This window comes from Gigantopelta aegis, chromosome 13 (genome assembly GCF_016097555.1).
Source record: "Gigantopelta aegis isolate Gae_Host chromosome 13, Gae_host_genome, whole genome shotgun sequence".
NCBI classification, from domain to species: Eukaryota; Metazoa; Mollusca; class Gastropoda; order Neomphalida; family Peltospiridae; genus Gigantopelta; species Gigantopelta aegis.
In genome coordinates this window covers 11,829,121-11,843,595 of record NC_054711.1, presented here as the reverse complement: position 1 = coordinate 11,843,595, position 14,475 = coordinate 11,829,121, and the positions used below count along the sequence as shown (strand labels likewise).

At 37.0% G+C, this 14,475-nt stretch overlaps 1 protein-coding gene across 1 annotated transcript; it reads left to right on the top strand.

The window, feature by feature from the left end:
* Positions 1–688: 688 nt before the first annotated feature.
* Positions 689–14,225, top strand: LOC121387780. Its single transcript, XM_041518986.1, has 6 exons — positions 689–803; positions 3,898–3,940; positions 5,139–5,196; positions 7,132–7,526; positions 10,165–10,359; positions 13,761–14,225. The coding sequence occupies exons 1-6, from the start codon at positions 741–743 to the stop codon at positions 13,982–13,984; spliced, it is 978 nt and encodes a 325-aa protein (XP_041374920.1). The 5' UTR covers positions 689–740; the 3' UTR covers positions 13,985–14,225.
* Positions 14,226–14,475: the final 250 nt, after the last annotated feature.

Here is a 14,475-nt window from a genome sequence, read left to right as displayed (position 1 = left end):
TCTGGAATATTTTAAAATCCTCAAGGGTGCCAAGTCTCCTGGATTCACACTCAGTTCCATTCAAAGATAAAACAAAAAAACACAAGTAGAACAAATGTGGGTACCAAATTCCAAGGTTTTGTGCTCTGCCGCCTATTAAAATACCTAATGAGTGATACAACAATTTGGAAGTACTTCCGGTGTAGCACTTAACCTGCTCTCCCAAGTCACTATTATACGTATAATTTGCACGTGCACACACACACACACACACACACACACAGAGAGACAGAGAGAGAGAGAGAGAGAGAGAGAGAGAGAGAGAGAGAGAGAGAGAGAGAGAGAGAGATCTAAAAATAATTAATTACGGAAATAAATAATTTAAAAGATAATAATAAAAATAATTTAACAATAATTAGATGAAGCGTTATAGTTTCAATCATAAACGACGATCCAGTGAACTAAAACTTGACATTTTTGTGAGATAAACGCGAAAGCTAGAACGTTCAGCTAAGCATAAAAAACTTCGTCGAGGCGAGACAAAAATAACTACAATGCAATATTCTCTAGCTAGCAATACGACCACAAAGACAACCAATAGCTGCGTTGAACGCAACTAGTCCAATCAAGTGAAAGAACTGCTACATACATTTATTGATTGTAACTACAACAGATTTCTACAAAAAGGTATTCCTACTGATTCGTGTATCACAGAGGAAACCTACAGCGTTTTGTTTAACTCCACTTGCCACAATTTGAAAATGATTTCTCGGGCATTTTCTGCACTCACTGTGCTATGTCTCTACGCTGTTGTGACAGAGGCGGTAAGCTTTTAAGACATTATTATTGTTTGACAAGACCTAAACTATTGCTAACAAAAATGTAACATAAATTTGTAATTGAAAAAACCCAACAACTTATATTGAGGGATGCAACATTTAATGTCTGTTGCACACAAAATGATCAAAGAAAAACTGCAACTTGTACTTTTATGGCAAAATGCCAAAAATCACTATTTTGTTTAAATATGTTTTCAATATATTTTGGATCAAATTTCATTTCATGTTTGAGATTAGAAACATCAGTTACTGAATTCCATTTGGAGTCAATATAATATTTTTGAACATCTCGTACTTTAATGCCACAAATTTTAATATTGTAGTTCTTACGTCGGACGTATACGTTTAATGCCGTTTGATGTATCTTTCTATATAGTAATAATTTTAAATATTCTGTAGATCCCGCATAAATTCATAATAAAGTTTGTTTTGATGTATCTTTCTGTATAGTAATAATTTTTAATATTCTGTAGATCCCGCGTAAATTCATAATAAAGTTTGTTTTGATGTATCTTTCTGTATAGTAATAATTTTAAATATTCTGTAGATCCCGCGTAAATTCATAATAAAGTTTGTTTTGATGTATCTTTCTATATAGTAATAATTTTAAATATTCTGTAGATCCCGCGTAAATTCATAATAAAGTTTGTTTTGATGTATCTTTCTATATAGTAATAATTTTAAATATCCTGTAGATCCCTGTAGATCCCGCGTAAATTCATAATAAAGTTTGTTTTGATGTATCTTTCTGTTAGTAATAATATAGTAATAATTTTAAATATTCTGTAGATCCCGCGTAAATTCATAATAAAGTTTGTTTTGATGTATCTTTCTATATAGTAATAATTTTAAATATCCTGTAGATCCCTGTAGATCCCGCGTAAATTCATAATAAAGTTTGTTTTGATGTATCTTTCTGTATAGTAATAATTTTAAATATTCTGTAGATCCCGCGTAAATTCATAATAAAGTTTGTTTTGCTGTATCTTTCTTTATAGTAATAATTTTAAATATTCTGTAGATCCCGCGTAAATTCATAATAAAGTTTGTTTTGTTTAATGCCGTTTGATGTATCTTTCTATATAGTAATAATGTTAAATATTCTGTAGATCCCGCGTAAATTCATAATAAAGTTTGTTTTGATGTATCTTTCTGTATAGTAATAATTTTAAATATTCTGTAGATCCCGCGTAAATTCATAATAAAGTTTGTTTTGATGTATCTTTCTATATAGTAATAATTTTAAATATTCTGTAGATCCCGCGTAAATTCATAATAAAGTTTGTTTTGATGTATCTTTCTATATAGTAATAATTTTAAATATTCTGTAGATCCCGCATAAATTCATAATAAAGTTTGTTTTGATGTATCTTTCTGTATAGTAATAATTTTAAATATTCTGTAGATCCCGCGTAAATTCATAATAAAGTTTGTTTTGTTTAATGACACCACATGAGCACATCGATTAATTAATCATTGGCTATTGGATGTCAAACATTTGGTAATTCTGATTCGTAATCATCAAATGAAACCCGCTACATTTGTCCTAATGCAGCAAGAGATCTTTTATATGCACTTTCCCACAGACAGGAAAGCACATACCACGGCCTTTGACCAGTTGTTGTGCACTAATTGGAACGAGGAAAAACCCAGTCAGGTGAATGGATCCACCGAGGTGGTTCGATCCTACGACGCAAGCACCTCACGCAAGCACTCTACCGACTGAGCTAAATCCTGCCCCGAATTGATAATAACGTTCTGTTTGGCCAAATGTTTATACAAGATCTATCGAATACCAATAAGTGCATCTTTGTAAGTAATTGATACCATATTCTTTAAATGTACGTAGTCATGTGGGAAAACGCTCGTCTGATGCGCGGTCGTTCTAGGTTCGACTCCCTGCCGGCGGGCCCATTGGACTATTTCTCGTTCCAGCCAGTGCACCACGACAAGGGTCATAGTGTCATACAATCCTCTTTGTGGCGGAGCAAATATTATGCATTGTCCAGAAAAGGATCTCCTCGGTAGTGGTTGTCCTCCTGTAGACGAGGCAATAAATACATATTCGTGGAATCCACCACTATAGTACCAAATATTCATTGGACTCTGCGTTGTGCAACCATACGGACTTGATCGCCGATAACGCTTTTGTCGTTGCTAAACCGACCTCTGGTGGGATCGATCCTCGTCGGTGGGCCCATTGGGCTATTTCTCCTTCCAACCAGTGCACCACGACTGGTATATCAAAGGTTGTGGTATGTACCACCCTGCTAATCGGAAAGAGTAGCCTATGAAATGGCGACAGCGGGCTTCCTCTCTCAATATCTGTGTGGTCCTTAACCATATGTCTGATGCGTCGTTAAATAAAACGTCTTTCTCTCTTTCGAAACCGACCTCCGTGGCGCAGTCGTTAAGCCATCGATGGCTGGTAGGTACCGGCTCCAACCCAGAGCGAGTTCTTAAGGTGGTAGGTTTGAGGCCACTACACCCTATTATCTCTCTCACTAAACACTAACCAACTAACAACCCAGATAACTCAGGTGTGTGTGCTCAGGACAACGTGCTTCACCCTGAATTAGATATAAGCATGAAAATAAGTTGATATGAAATGAAATGTCGTAGCTAAGCTCCTGGCGGGTGTCACCGGTGGAACAGGTTATGCTAATTTATTGACAACCGTCAGAAACCTTTCACAGATTTCTCAAACAGTGTATGTAAAGCTATCTTTAGTTCAGTTTCAGAGAGCGGGACGTAGCCCAGTGATAAAGCGCTCGCTTGATGCGCGGTCGGTTTAAGATCCATCTCTCTGTCGGTGTGTCCATTTGGGCTATTTGTCGTTCTAGCCAGTGCACTACGACTGGTATATCAAAGGTCGTGGTATGTACTATGTGTTATGGTATGGTATGGTATGGTGCATATAAAATATCCCTTGCTGCTAATGGAAAAATGTAGTGGGTTTCCTCTCTAAGTCTATATGTCATAAATTACCAAATGTTTGACATTTAGTAGCTGATGATTAATGACTCAATGTGTTCTAGTGGTGTCGTTAAACAAAACAAATTTTAACTTTTTATTTCAGTTTCAAAACAGAAGATCGGTGTCTTGCCCTGTATGCAGTGAAAGTAAGTAATTTTCGTTTTATAGGAGTAACTGAAGCACTTCCCCCGCCAAACACCTTCACCATTATGTCCATATATCCATTTATTCATATATATATATATATTATCAAGTGTGCTCTGTTAACAATTTATTGATTGAAAGCTGTTAATAAAATAAGCCATGAAGTGTCTCAAAAGTCAGTCCTAAAGTTACATAATGACCATAAGGCCAAGTAACAAAAAGTAAATTTGTTAGCGTCCCTGTCCGACTTACGAAATGCTACCGACCCACTTTAAAAAAACCCCCAAAAAACCCAAACAAAAACAATAAAAAAACAACCACTTAAAAACGTTCCATACGATGTGTAGCAAAAACAAACAGTGTTTAATAATCTCCCGACAAGCCAGACACTAAAATTACCTTAAAGAAACAGCTAGCGCCTGTTAACAAGTCTATAACACAGGACTTTCAAGTACAGATGAATATATTTCTAGAAATGTTTGCATTCAAGTGGGCAAACTGTTTAGAACTTGGCGTTCGTAATATTTGGTTAAAAATCCCAATATATCGTAATATCAAAATTATGGCACTACCCAACTCTAACTAGAAGTGATCGGTTGATGTTAAATTACTATTAGTTCATTGTCATATTTTGTTAGGCCTTATAAGTGTAGCAGCCATTCAAAACAGTAACTCAGGGAAAGCACCTTTAAATCGTTTTACAACCCGTGAGATGGAATAATATGGTGGGGCGGGATCTAGCTGTCGGTAGAGCGGTCGCCTGAGGTGCATGCGTCGTAGGATCGAATCACCTCAGTGGATCCATTATCTGATTGGGTTTTAATGGGATACCTTGCTATTAATGGAAAAATGTAGCGGGTTTTCTCTCTAAAAACATTTTTCAGAATTACCAAATGTTTGACATCCAATAGCCGATTATTAACAATTCAAAATGATCTAGTGGTGGCGTTAAAAAAAACCTTAGAGCATTATATTAAATTGATATAGTAATGAAACAAAACTAATATAAATGCGAATTAAAAATATATAATATATATTTTATATCCTTATACGTGTACGGGTTTTGTTTTGCAATTTCTAAGTAGGTAACTATTCAGTTATAAAGTAGGGATTACTAAATATAACAAATATGTCATACAAACTGAAATTAAACGGAACAAATTGCACAAAACGGTTTAAAATGAAATTTGTTTGTTTTAGTTCTTGCGAACATTGCAAGTGGAAAGGCGTATCATTTGTCCTATAAATGCAAATGCGTGTAAGTACTACAGCACATACACTGTTCACAGATAGAAATATTTACTATCGATAAAATATAATATAAATATTTTTTATAATATATTTTGAAAGTAGATATTCTATGTTTGTTTGTGAGTTTTTTGGTCAGTATCTCGTTCTATCAGTAATGCAACAAGACGCCACAAATACGAGGGATGATTGATGAATTATGTGAGTTTTTTGGTCAGTATCTCGTTCTATCAGTAATGCAACAAGACGCCACAAATACGAGGGATGATTGATGAATTCTGTGAGTTTTTTGGTCAGTATCTCGTTCTATCAGTAATGCAACAAGACGCCACAAATACGAGGGATGATTGATGAATTCTGTGAGTTTTTTGGTCAGTATCTCGTTCTATCAGTAATGCAACAAGACGCCACACATACGAGGGATGATTGATGAATTCTGTGAGTTTTTTTGTCAGTATCTCGTTCTATCAGTAATGCAACAAGACGCCACAAATACGAGGGATGATTGATGAATTCTGTGAGTTTTTTGGTCAGTATCTCGTTCTATCAGTAATGCAACAAGACGCCACACATACGAGGGATGATTGATGAATTCGTGGTCTAAGGTACAAGGAGATGAGGTATACAGTTTCAATGATATTGTGTGCAGTTCAACTTGTTGAAGGAAATGTTTTATTTAACGACGCACTCAAAACATTTTATTACCGGTTATATGGCGTCGAACATATGGTTAAGGACCACACATATATTGAGAGAGGAAACCCGCTGTCGCCACTTCATGGGCTACTCTTTTAGATTAGCAGCAAAGAATCTTTTATATGCACCATCCCACAGACAGGATAACACATACGACGGCCTTTGACATACCAGTCGTGGTTCACTGGCTGGAACGAGAAATAGCCCACCAGGTTCAACTTGTTGAATGATTACACAGAAAGTTTGAAATTATTATCTTTTCTTGGTTTTCTGTTACGGATAATTAAACATTGACAGTCACTGGTTCCTGAGACGTAAACCAAGGCGGCGAAGTCCGCAGGCAGGGTTATGGTCTCCATATTCTGGGATGCAGAAAGAGTACTGCAGGTGGACTACCTGGAGAAAGGTCACACTATCACCGGGCGGAAATACTTAATCGTAGCCAGCAGTCTCTCCCATCACCGGGGCCTAGGACACCGATCTCCGGAAACAGCTACGGAAGAACATCACAAAATAAATAATTAAAAAAAAATGCGGCGGGGAAAGCTGACAAACGGGGTGCTCTTCCAGCAGGACAATGCTCCAGTCCACAAATCCACAGTGGCCATGACTGTCGTCCATGAATGTGTTTTCGATCTGATCGAACACCCGCCCTGTTCTCTTGATTTGGCACCCTCTGACTACTAGCTCTTCCCGAAGATGAAGAAGGAGCTTGGTGGTCGCCATTTTCCCTCAGATGATTACGTCATGCATGCTGTACCAGACATCGTACAGGACCAAGACGCCGCCTTCTACAAGGAAGGGATCCCTATGTTCCACGACCGCCGGACTAAGTGTGTTAATGTACATGGGGATTATGTAAAAACATAAATGTGTTTCATTTTTCTAAAACTGACTCCTTCCACTTTAGGCCACAAACGTATCAATCACCTCGTACCATCCATGCACGAGACCAATCAAAGTAACTTATGGCAGTCTTCGACGATCGTTTGACTCAAGTCTTATTCAGAAATACGATTTTGGTTGCTATAGCTGTTTTGTTATTCATTCGGATTGGAAGTATATCCTATAATATTATCTAATGCTAGCTAAAGAACTGTCAACATACTATCTTTCCCTCCCCCTTTTATTAGTTTGTGAAAAAGAATTGTTTACTAAAGATAATGCCACTGTTTTGATTATTATGCACATAATGAATAGACAGCATCTATAATAGCTATACAACTGTTGAAGTACTTATTATTGTCAGTGTTCGAGACCTGAAGATGTCTATGGCCCAGCTTCAAACAGCTAACTCTAATCTTAAAGGCCAGGTTACAGGGCTAACAGCACATCTGGGTACAACCCAAAGCGAACTGGACGCCACCCGAAGCCAACTGAACGCCACCCAAAGCCAACTGGACACCTCCCAAAGCCAAATGAATGCCACCCAAAGCCAACTGAACGCCACCCAAAGCCAACTGGACGCCACCCAAAGCCAACTGAACGCCACCCAAAGCGAACTGAACGCCACCCAAAGCCAACTGGACACCTCCCAAAGCCAACTGGACGCCACCCAAAGCGAACTGAACGCCACCCAAAGCCAACTGGATGACGCAAATCAACGATTGCAGAATGTATGTCCGAACTCTTCAGCTATCAAGGGTAATTTCCACCATTCTAAAAAATAAGTTAAACTTCTCTAGGAGGAGAGCTTCATCATTCAACAAAATGTGCTCCGTTCTCTAAAAGGTAAGCTGCAATGTGCTATCAAATATGTTCCACTTTTCTGCTTAGTATAAAATAAGCTTTACTTCTCTACGAGGAGAGCTTCAACATTCAACAAAATGAGCTCCGTTCTTTACAAGGTAAGCTTCGTCGATCTATAAAATAACTTCCACTTTTCTATATTACATATATATCATGTTTATTATAGTACATAATACTCTTAAAGCTGCAGTGTCTGGAATATTTTTATTATTTAAGCATTTAGAATAGATTATCAAGTTCTGGTTGGTACATAAAAGGCCCACCACATCGCTATAGTTTTGAAATGCTCGCTTGTCTACATTATTTAGGTCAACTGCGAACAAATGGCCAGCTGGTTTTTCTTCAATTAGCGGGACGCCAGTAGAACTGGGAATTTACGCGATTTGCGCAGGCGCTGAGCTTCTCACGTGATTTTGAACAAATTTAACTGTCTTGATTGAGGGGTCGTCTCACACCTCCAAAATATATTTATATCCATAGAGGTATGGTACAATACCTTTCCAGGGGTCGATGGGGGATTTGCCTTGAAATTTTGACAGTAACCAGCGGTTGGCATACGCGTTACATGTAAGGGGGTGTTAATAATTACGTAACGCTCTAGGGGTAGAGGAAGAGGGCGGTATGTTCGATATACGTAACATTTATGAAGACAATATGTTATTTCTATTCATTACTTAGACCTAAAAAATGTGGGGTTTTTTAATGCGCGGTCGGTCTAGGATCGATCCCCATCGGCGGGATTGTTTCAGCCAGTGCGCCATGACTGGTATATAAAAGACCATGGTATGTGATATCCTGTCTGTGGGATGGTACATATAAATGATCCCTTGCTAAAAAAAAAAATATATATATATATATATATTGGGGGTTATAGACTGCGTTGAGCGAAGTTTATATGGGGCCATGTTCCCCCAGAAAATATATTTCAATTTTTTTTTATCTTGGTCAGGTAAAGGTTTCGACCCCAATACCCTCCCCCTGCACATGCGCCCGTTTCCTCTCTTAGATTATATGTCAAAATTACCAAACGTTTGACATCCAAAAGCAGATGATTATTAAATCAATATGCTCTAACACTGATGTCGTTAAACAAAACAAACTTTAGACATTACCCTTTCCAAACGAAATAATATTTATTTGAATTTGCCGATTTTACCACACGTAAAATTAAAAAGTGAAAAGGGTCATTTTCTACTTTAGTATATTTGATTAAAAATATATACATGATCAATGTGTTATACAAACTAAACTTTGAAAGTTCTACTTACACTTTATAAGATATTAATTCTTAAATAGGAAGGTACGATTGTCGATAATACGTTGTCAAGATCAAAACCGGTTTTAACGAAAGAATAGTACGTTCTTTGTACAGCGCAAGATTTCTCATTTCATTTTTTGAGACGAACCCTACAATTTCAAATCCACAAACGCACCTGTTAACTGAAATTGACAACAGGCTGTCTTTGTGGTTTGCTGAGCAATGGCCGCACAGGCGACGAATCGAGCGTATACTTTTGACGTTCTCCATTCATAGCGAACACACACGAATTTTTTAAAAGTGCAGTTGAACTTGTATTTCATATTTGTACATGATATTATTATATGATAACCAGACACTGTAACTTTAACTGTCATCTTGCAGCAATTGTACAACCATGCTTCTCCTTCGTATCTATTTCACTTTCTTCACGTCTATATCTAATGGGCTGTAAAGTGTGTGTGTGCGTATGTGTGTGTGTGTGTGTGTGTGTGTTTGTTTGTTTTGTGTGTGTATGTGTTTGTGTGTGTGTGTGTATATATATATATATATATATATATATATATATATATATATATATATATATATATATATATATATATATGTGTGTGTGTGTGTGTATGTGTGTGTGTGCATGTGTCTCTCTCTCTTTCTGTGTGTGTGTGTCTCTGTGTGTGCGTGTCTGTGTGTGTGTGTGTGTGTGTGTGTGTGTGTCTCTGTGTGTTTGTCTCTGTGTGTGTGTATGTGTGTGTGTGTGAGTGTGTGCCTGCGTCCGTGTGTGTATGTCTGTATGTGAGTGTGTGTGCACGCGCGCGCGTGTCTATGTGTGTGTGTGTGTGTATCTCTATGTGTGTGTGTACGTGTGTGTGTATGTCTGTATGTGTGTGTGTCTGCGTGTGTCTGTGCGTGTGTGTGTGTGTGTGTGCTGTATGTGTGTGTGTGTGTGTGTGTGTGTGTACATTTGATATGATATATAATTATTTGTATGTACATCATTTTACTATATAATTATATGTTTGTAAAACATTTTTCTATTGATGTACATGTTACTTTAAGTATTCGTGTATATAAATAATTGTAAGTCAGTGAACTCGGGGCTCCTCAACCCGGACACTGTCAAGAATCTCTGGGGACAATAAAATATTTTTGAAACAACAACAACAACAAAAACAACAACAAAACCCTATCTAGAAGTGTGTGTGTGTGTGTGTGGGGGGGGGGGGTTGGGGAGAGAAAAGAAAGAAGAGAATTGAAGTAAATTATTTATCGTTTCAGCTGCTTGCAATGCAAATTCTAACTTCACTTTCTTGACGTCTGACAATGGCTGTGTGGCTATCTGCTATCACGTCTCGAACAGTTTCGAAATGAGCTACCCACAAGCAAAAACACATTGTTCAGACGCTGGCGGCGCGTTGATCACTCTTGATACGATGGAGAAAAACGCGCTGATGCTGAATACCATCAGAACATGTGAGTTATATTAGACGTCTAAGTTTGTTTTATTTTGTTTAACGATACCGCTAGAGCACATTGATTTATTAAACATCGGCTATTGGATGTCAAACATTTGGTATTTTTTGACATAATATAGTATTAGAGGAAATGTTTTATTTAACGACGCACTCAACACATTTTATTTACGGTTATATGGCGTCAGACATATGGTTAAGGGTAGTCTTAGAGAGACAATCCGCTTCATGTTTCCATTAGCAGCAACCGGCCTCGGTGGCGTCGTGGTTATGCCATCGGTCAACAGACTGGTAGGTACTGGGTTCGGATCTCAGTCGAGGCATGGAATTTTTAATCCAGATACCGACTCCAAACCCTGGGTGAGTGCTCCGCAAGGCTCTAAGGGTAGGTATAAACCACTTGCACCGACCAGTGATCCATAACTGGTTCAACAAAGGCCATGGTTTGTGTTATCCTGCCTGTGGGAAGCGCAAATAAAAGATCCCTTGCTGCTAATCGGATAGAGTAGCCTATGAAGTGGCGACATCGGGTTTCCTCTCAAAATCTGTGTGGTCCTTAACCATATGTCTGATGCCATATAACCGTAAATAAAATGTGTTGAGTGCGTCGTTAAATAAAGCATTTCTTACTTTCCATTAGCAGCAAGGGATCTTTTATATACACCATCCCACAGACAGAATAACACACACCACGACCTTTGATATACCAGTCGTGATACACTTGCTGGAACGAGAAATAGCCTAATGGGCCCACTGATGGGGATCGATCCCAAACCGACTGCGCGTCAATCGAGCGCCTCTACAACTGGGCTACGTCCAGCCGCGAGTGTACTGAATAACCCTCCTCCTCAATACGAACATCTTTGTAATTAGGAGAGGGCCTCGTAAGTTGGATAACTTGTGCCCAATCCTTTTGTACACTTAAAAAAAAAGAAAAAAAGTAGGGGAACCTGAAATATTAATGTTAATATCAACTATTGGACCGATCATACGTTTTGACCACAGACATCCTAGTAAAGAACGTTCAGTTCTGTTTATCAACACAGCGAAACACATTCCATAGTTTGCACGTGCATCACGCAGTTGTCCTACACGTACGTGGGATGTCATTCTCGATTTTGACAATTTCCAGGAAGGTCGATTAATCACTGTGGAACATTATTTCTGTCAATCTTTTTCATTCTGTTCATAATACAGTTGTTATTGTTGTGGTTTTAGTCATTTGTATTGTTTGAATTTTCGATGCGGCGTATGCAACTGATAAAAGAACGTCAAATTTCAAATTTCACTTCTGACCCCAATCGTCCTTCAAGATCTTTGGTGATCATAAGACCTACTGTAATACTGAACTACCGGTTGTATGTTTGCCCAATTAATTCACTATTATATAACCATTCCGCACGGCTAATATACCTTACAATTTTGGCAATTGTAAATTCTTATTAGAGTTCCCTTACTTATTTTGAAGAATATATATATATATATATATATATATATATATATATATATATTATATATATATATATATATATATATATATATATATATATATATATATATATATATATATATATATATATATATATATATATATATATATATATATATGTGTGTGTGTGTGTGTGTGTTTGTGTGTATATGTTTGTGTATGTGTGTGTGCGTGTGTCTGTGTGTGTGTGTATACAATATGAAATAAAATATGATTTTATTTAATATATAAAACTTAAAGAGTGCTATATATTTATACATGTACCAAATAAAAAAATAAAAAAAATAAAACAAAAATAAAACAAAACAAAAACAAACACAAACAAGAATAAACAAACAAAAAACCCACAAGAACAAACAAACAACAAAACATTATTAAAACACGTCATCTCCTTGACAAACGAGCCATCGCAGTTCGAACCGCCCCGCCCTTAGGCTCTCAGTGGAGGCCAGGCCTTATTTGAGGAGGCCCGACGCTTATTATAGAAAATACGGTAGTCAAATAATCGGGTGGAGATAATTTTGAGTAGGACGTTAGGAACATTGTTGTGTTACTAATTCAGTTGTCTACGTGCCTAAGTAAACTGTCTTTTATTTTCACCACACCATAATCTAAACAACAACTATTATAAGGCCAAATAAACAAAAGAGTTGGTGATCGTCCCCACCCGTACCTGAGAAAATGCGCCCGCCCCTGAATTTATTTTATTTTTTATTATGTTAAAAACTGTTAAAAAGGCGTCGAGATAGCAGCAATTCAACTTTCGTAAGCACCGTAACGGGTTAAACCATCACCAGGTCCATCTGGCGGCCAGTGAACGAACTACAACATCCAGGCGTATGCGCTGTTGGCTGCTACTTCCGCAAACAAAATGGATGTTGCCAGCTCCGTACCTGGTCTCCAGGGTTTTATGAAAAAATTTCACAGAAAAACATTTTAATAAAAAAACCCCCCCCCCCCCCCCCCCCCCTGATTTGTGTGATCAAAAGGACGATCACCAACTCTCTTTTTTTCATTTGGCCTAACAGCAATGCAGGACAATATTTCCCTCAGGCAGTTTGATAATTAATAGATGCAAAACGTATGCGTTAAGGATGGATGTAAAGTACTTAAATTTAACGTATATAATTATCTCCTCTGGGACAGTACTAAATAAATCATTGGCTTTTGTCATTCAGAATTTGTATGTTACATCTTAAAAGCCCCACGACGTCGTCAGAAAGAAAGGACACAAGGTGTTTGTTTCCAATGTTTCTTCAATATTATTACCTATTTTGGGCCCCGTTTTACAAAGCAGGAAACAAGGAGGTGTTTGTTTTCCGATGTTTCTTGGATAGTATTAATATTTTTTAGTGTACAAGACACTAAGTGTTGTTTTTTTACTAACGTTTCTTGAATAGTATTACTTGATTTTAGTGTACAGAAGTAAGGTGTTGTTTGTGTTCCAATGTTTCTTGAATAGTATTACATGTTTTAGTGTACAGATCAATGATATTGTCTGTTTTCCCATGTTTATTGAATATTATTACTTAAGTTTAGTGTACAGGGCACTAGGTGTTGTTTCTTTTCCCAATGTTTCTTGAATAATATTATTTGTTTTTAGTATAGAGGACACTAGGTGGGGTTTTTTCTAACATTTTTTGAATAGTATTACTTGCTTTTAGTGTACAGGGCTAATGTCTTATTTGTTTTCCAATGTTTGTTGAATGGTATTACTTGTTTTTGGTGTACAGGGCACTAGGAGGTGTTTTTTTCCCCCACGTTTATTGAATAGTATTACTTGATTTTAGTGTACAGAAGTAAGGTGTTGTTTGTTTTCCAATGTTTCTTGAATATTATTACGTGATTTTAGTGTACAGGGCACTAGGTGTTGGGTTTTCCAATGTTTCTTGAATAGTATTACTTTTTTTTAGTGTACAAGGGCAAACACATATATATCGGTCTAAGAAAGGTGGATGGCCAATGGTTGTGGGAAGGAACAGGCAACCAAGCGACGTTCACAGACTGGTTTTCAGGACCAAGCAAGTTTGCGAAGTGTACAGTGTTGAACCATTTCCATCAGCATCGCTGGAACAACCAAAACTGCAAGTTTCATCATTTCAACGCTGGCGCGCTCTGTGAACTCACAGTAGCATGAAGCACCTTTGGCTAAATGAAGAAAACACTTTCTAACCAAACAAATCGAATTAGTAAGTCTTGAAAACTTTTTGTGAAATCACCGTGCAGAAATATAGGAGAAGAGAGCATTTGGTTTTGTTGTTATTTTACTGAAAAATACCCCCTTCTGCATATTTTGGCTAAAGATTAAATAATTTATAAAATAAAGTACATCATGAATGTATACTGAACACTGAAATAAAAATGGTGTTACACAAAGATATTATAAAATATGTTGTTATATTTTATCATGAGTAACGTTTATATATATATATATATATATATATATATATATATATATACAATCTGCAAGATATCCCTCCCAAAATTTGACAAGTACTGATCTTGTCTTTGTTATATTTGCGGAATTATATATATATATACATGTGTACAATGTATATATATAAACTTCTAATTGTAACGTAAACAACCACACACTTGTGACAAAACGCTTCAACAAAAATGCAACGA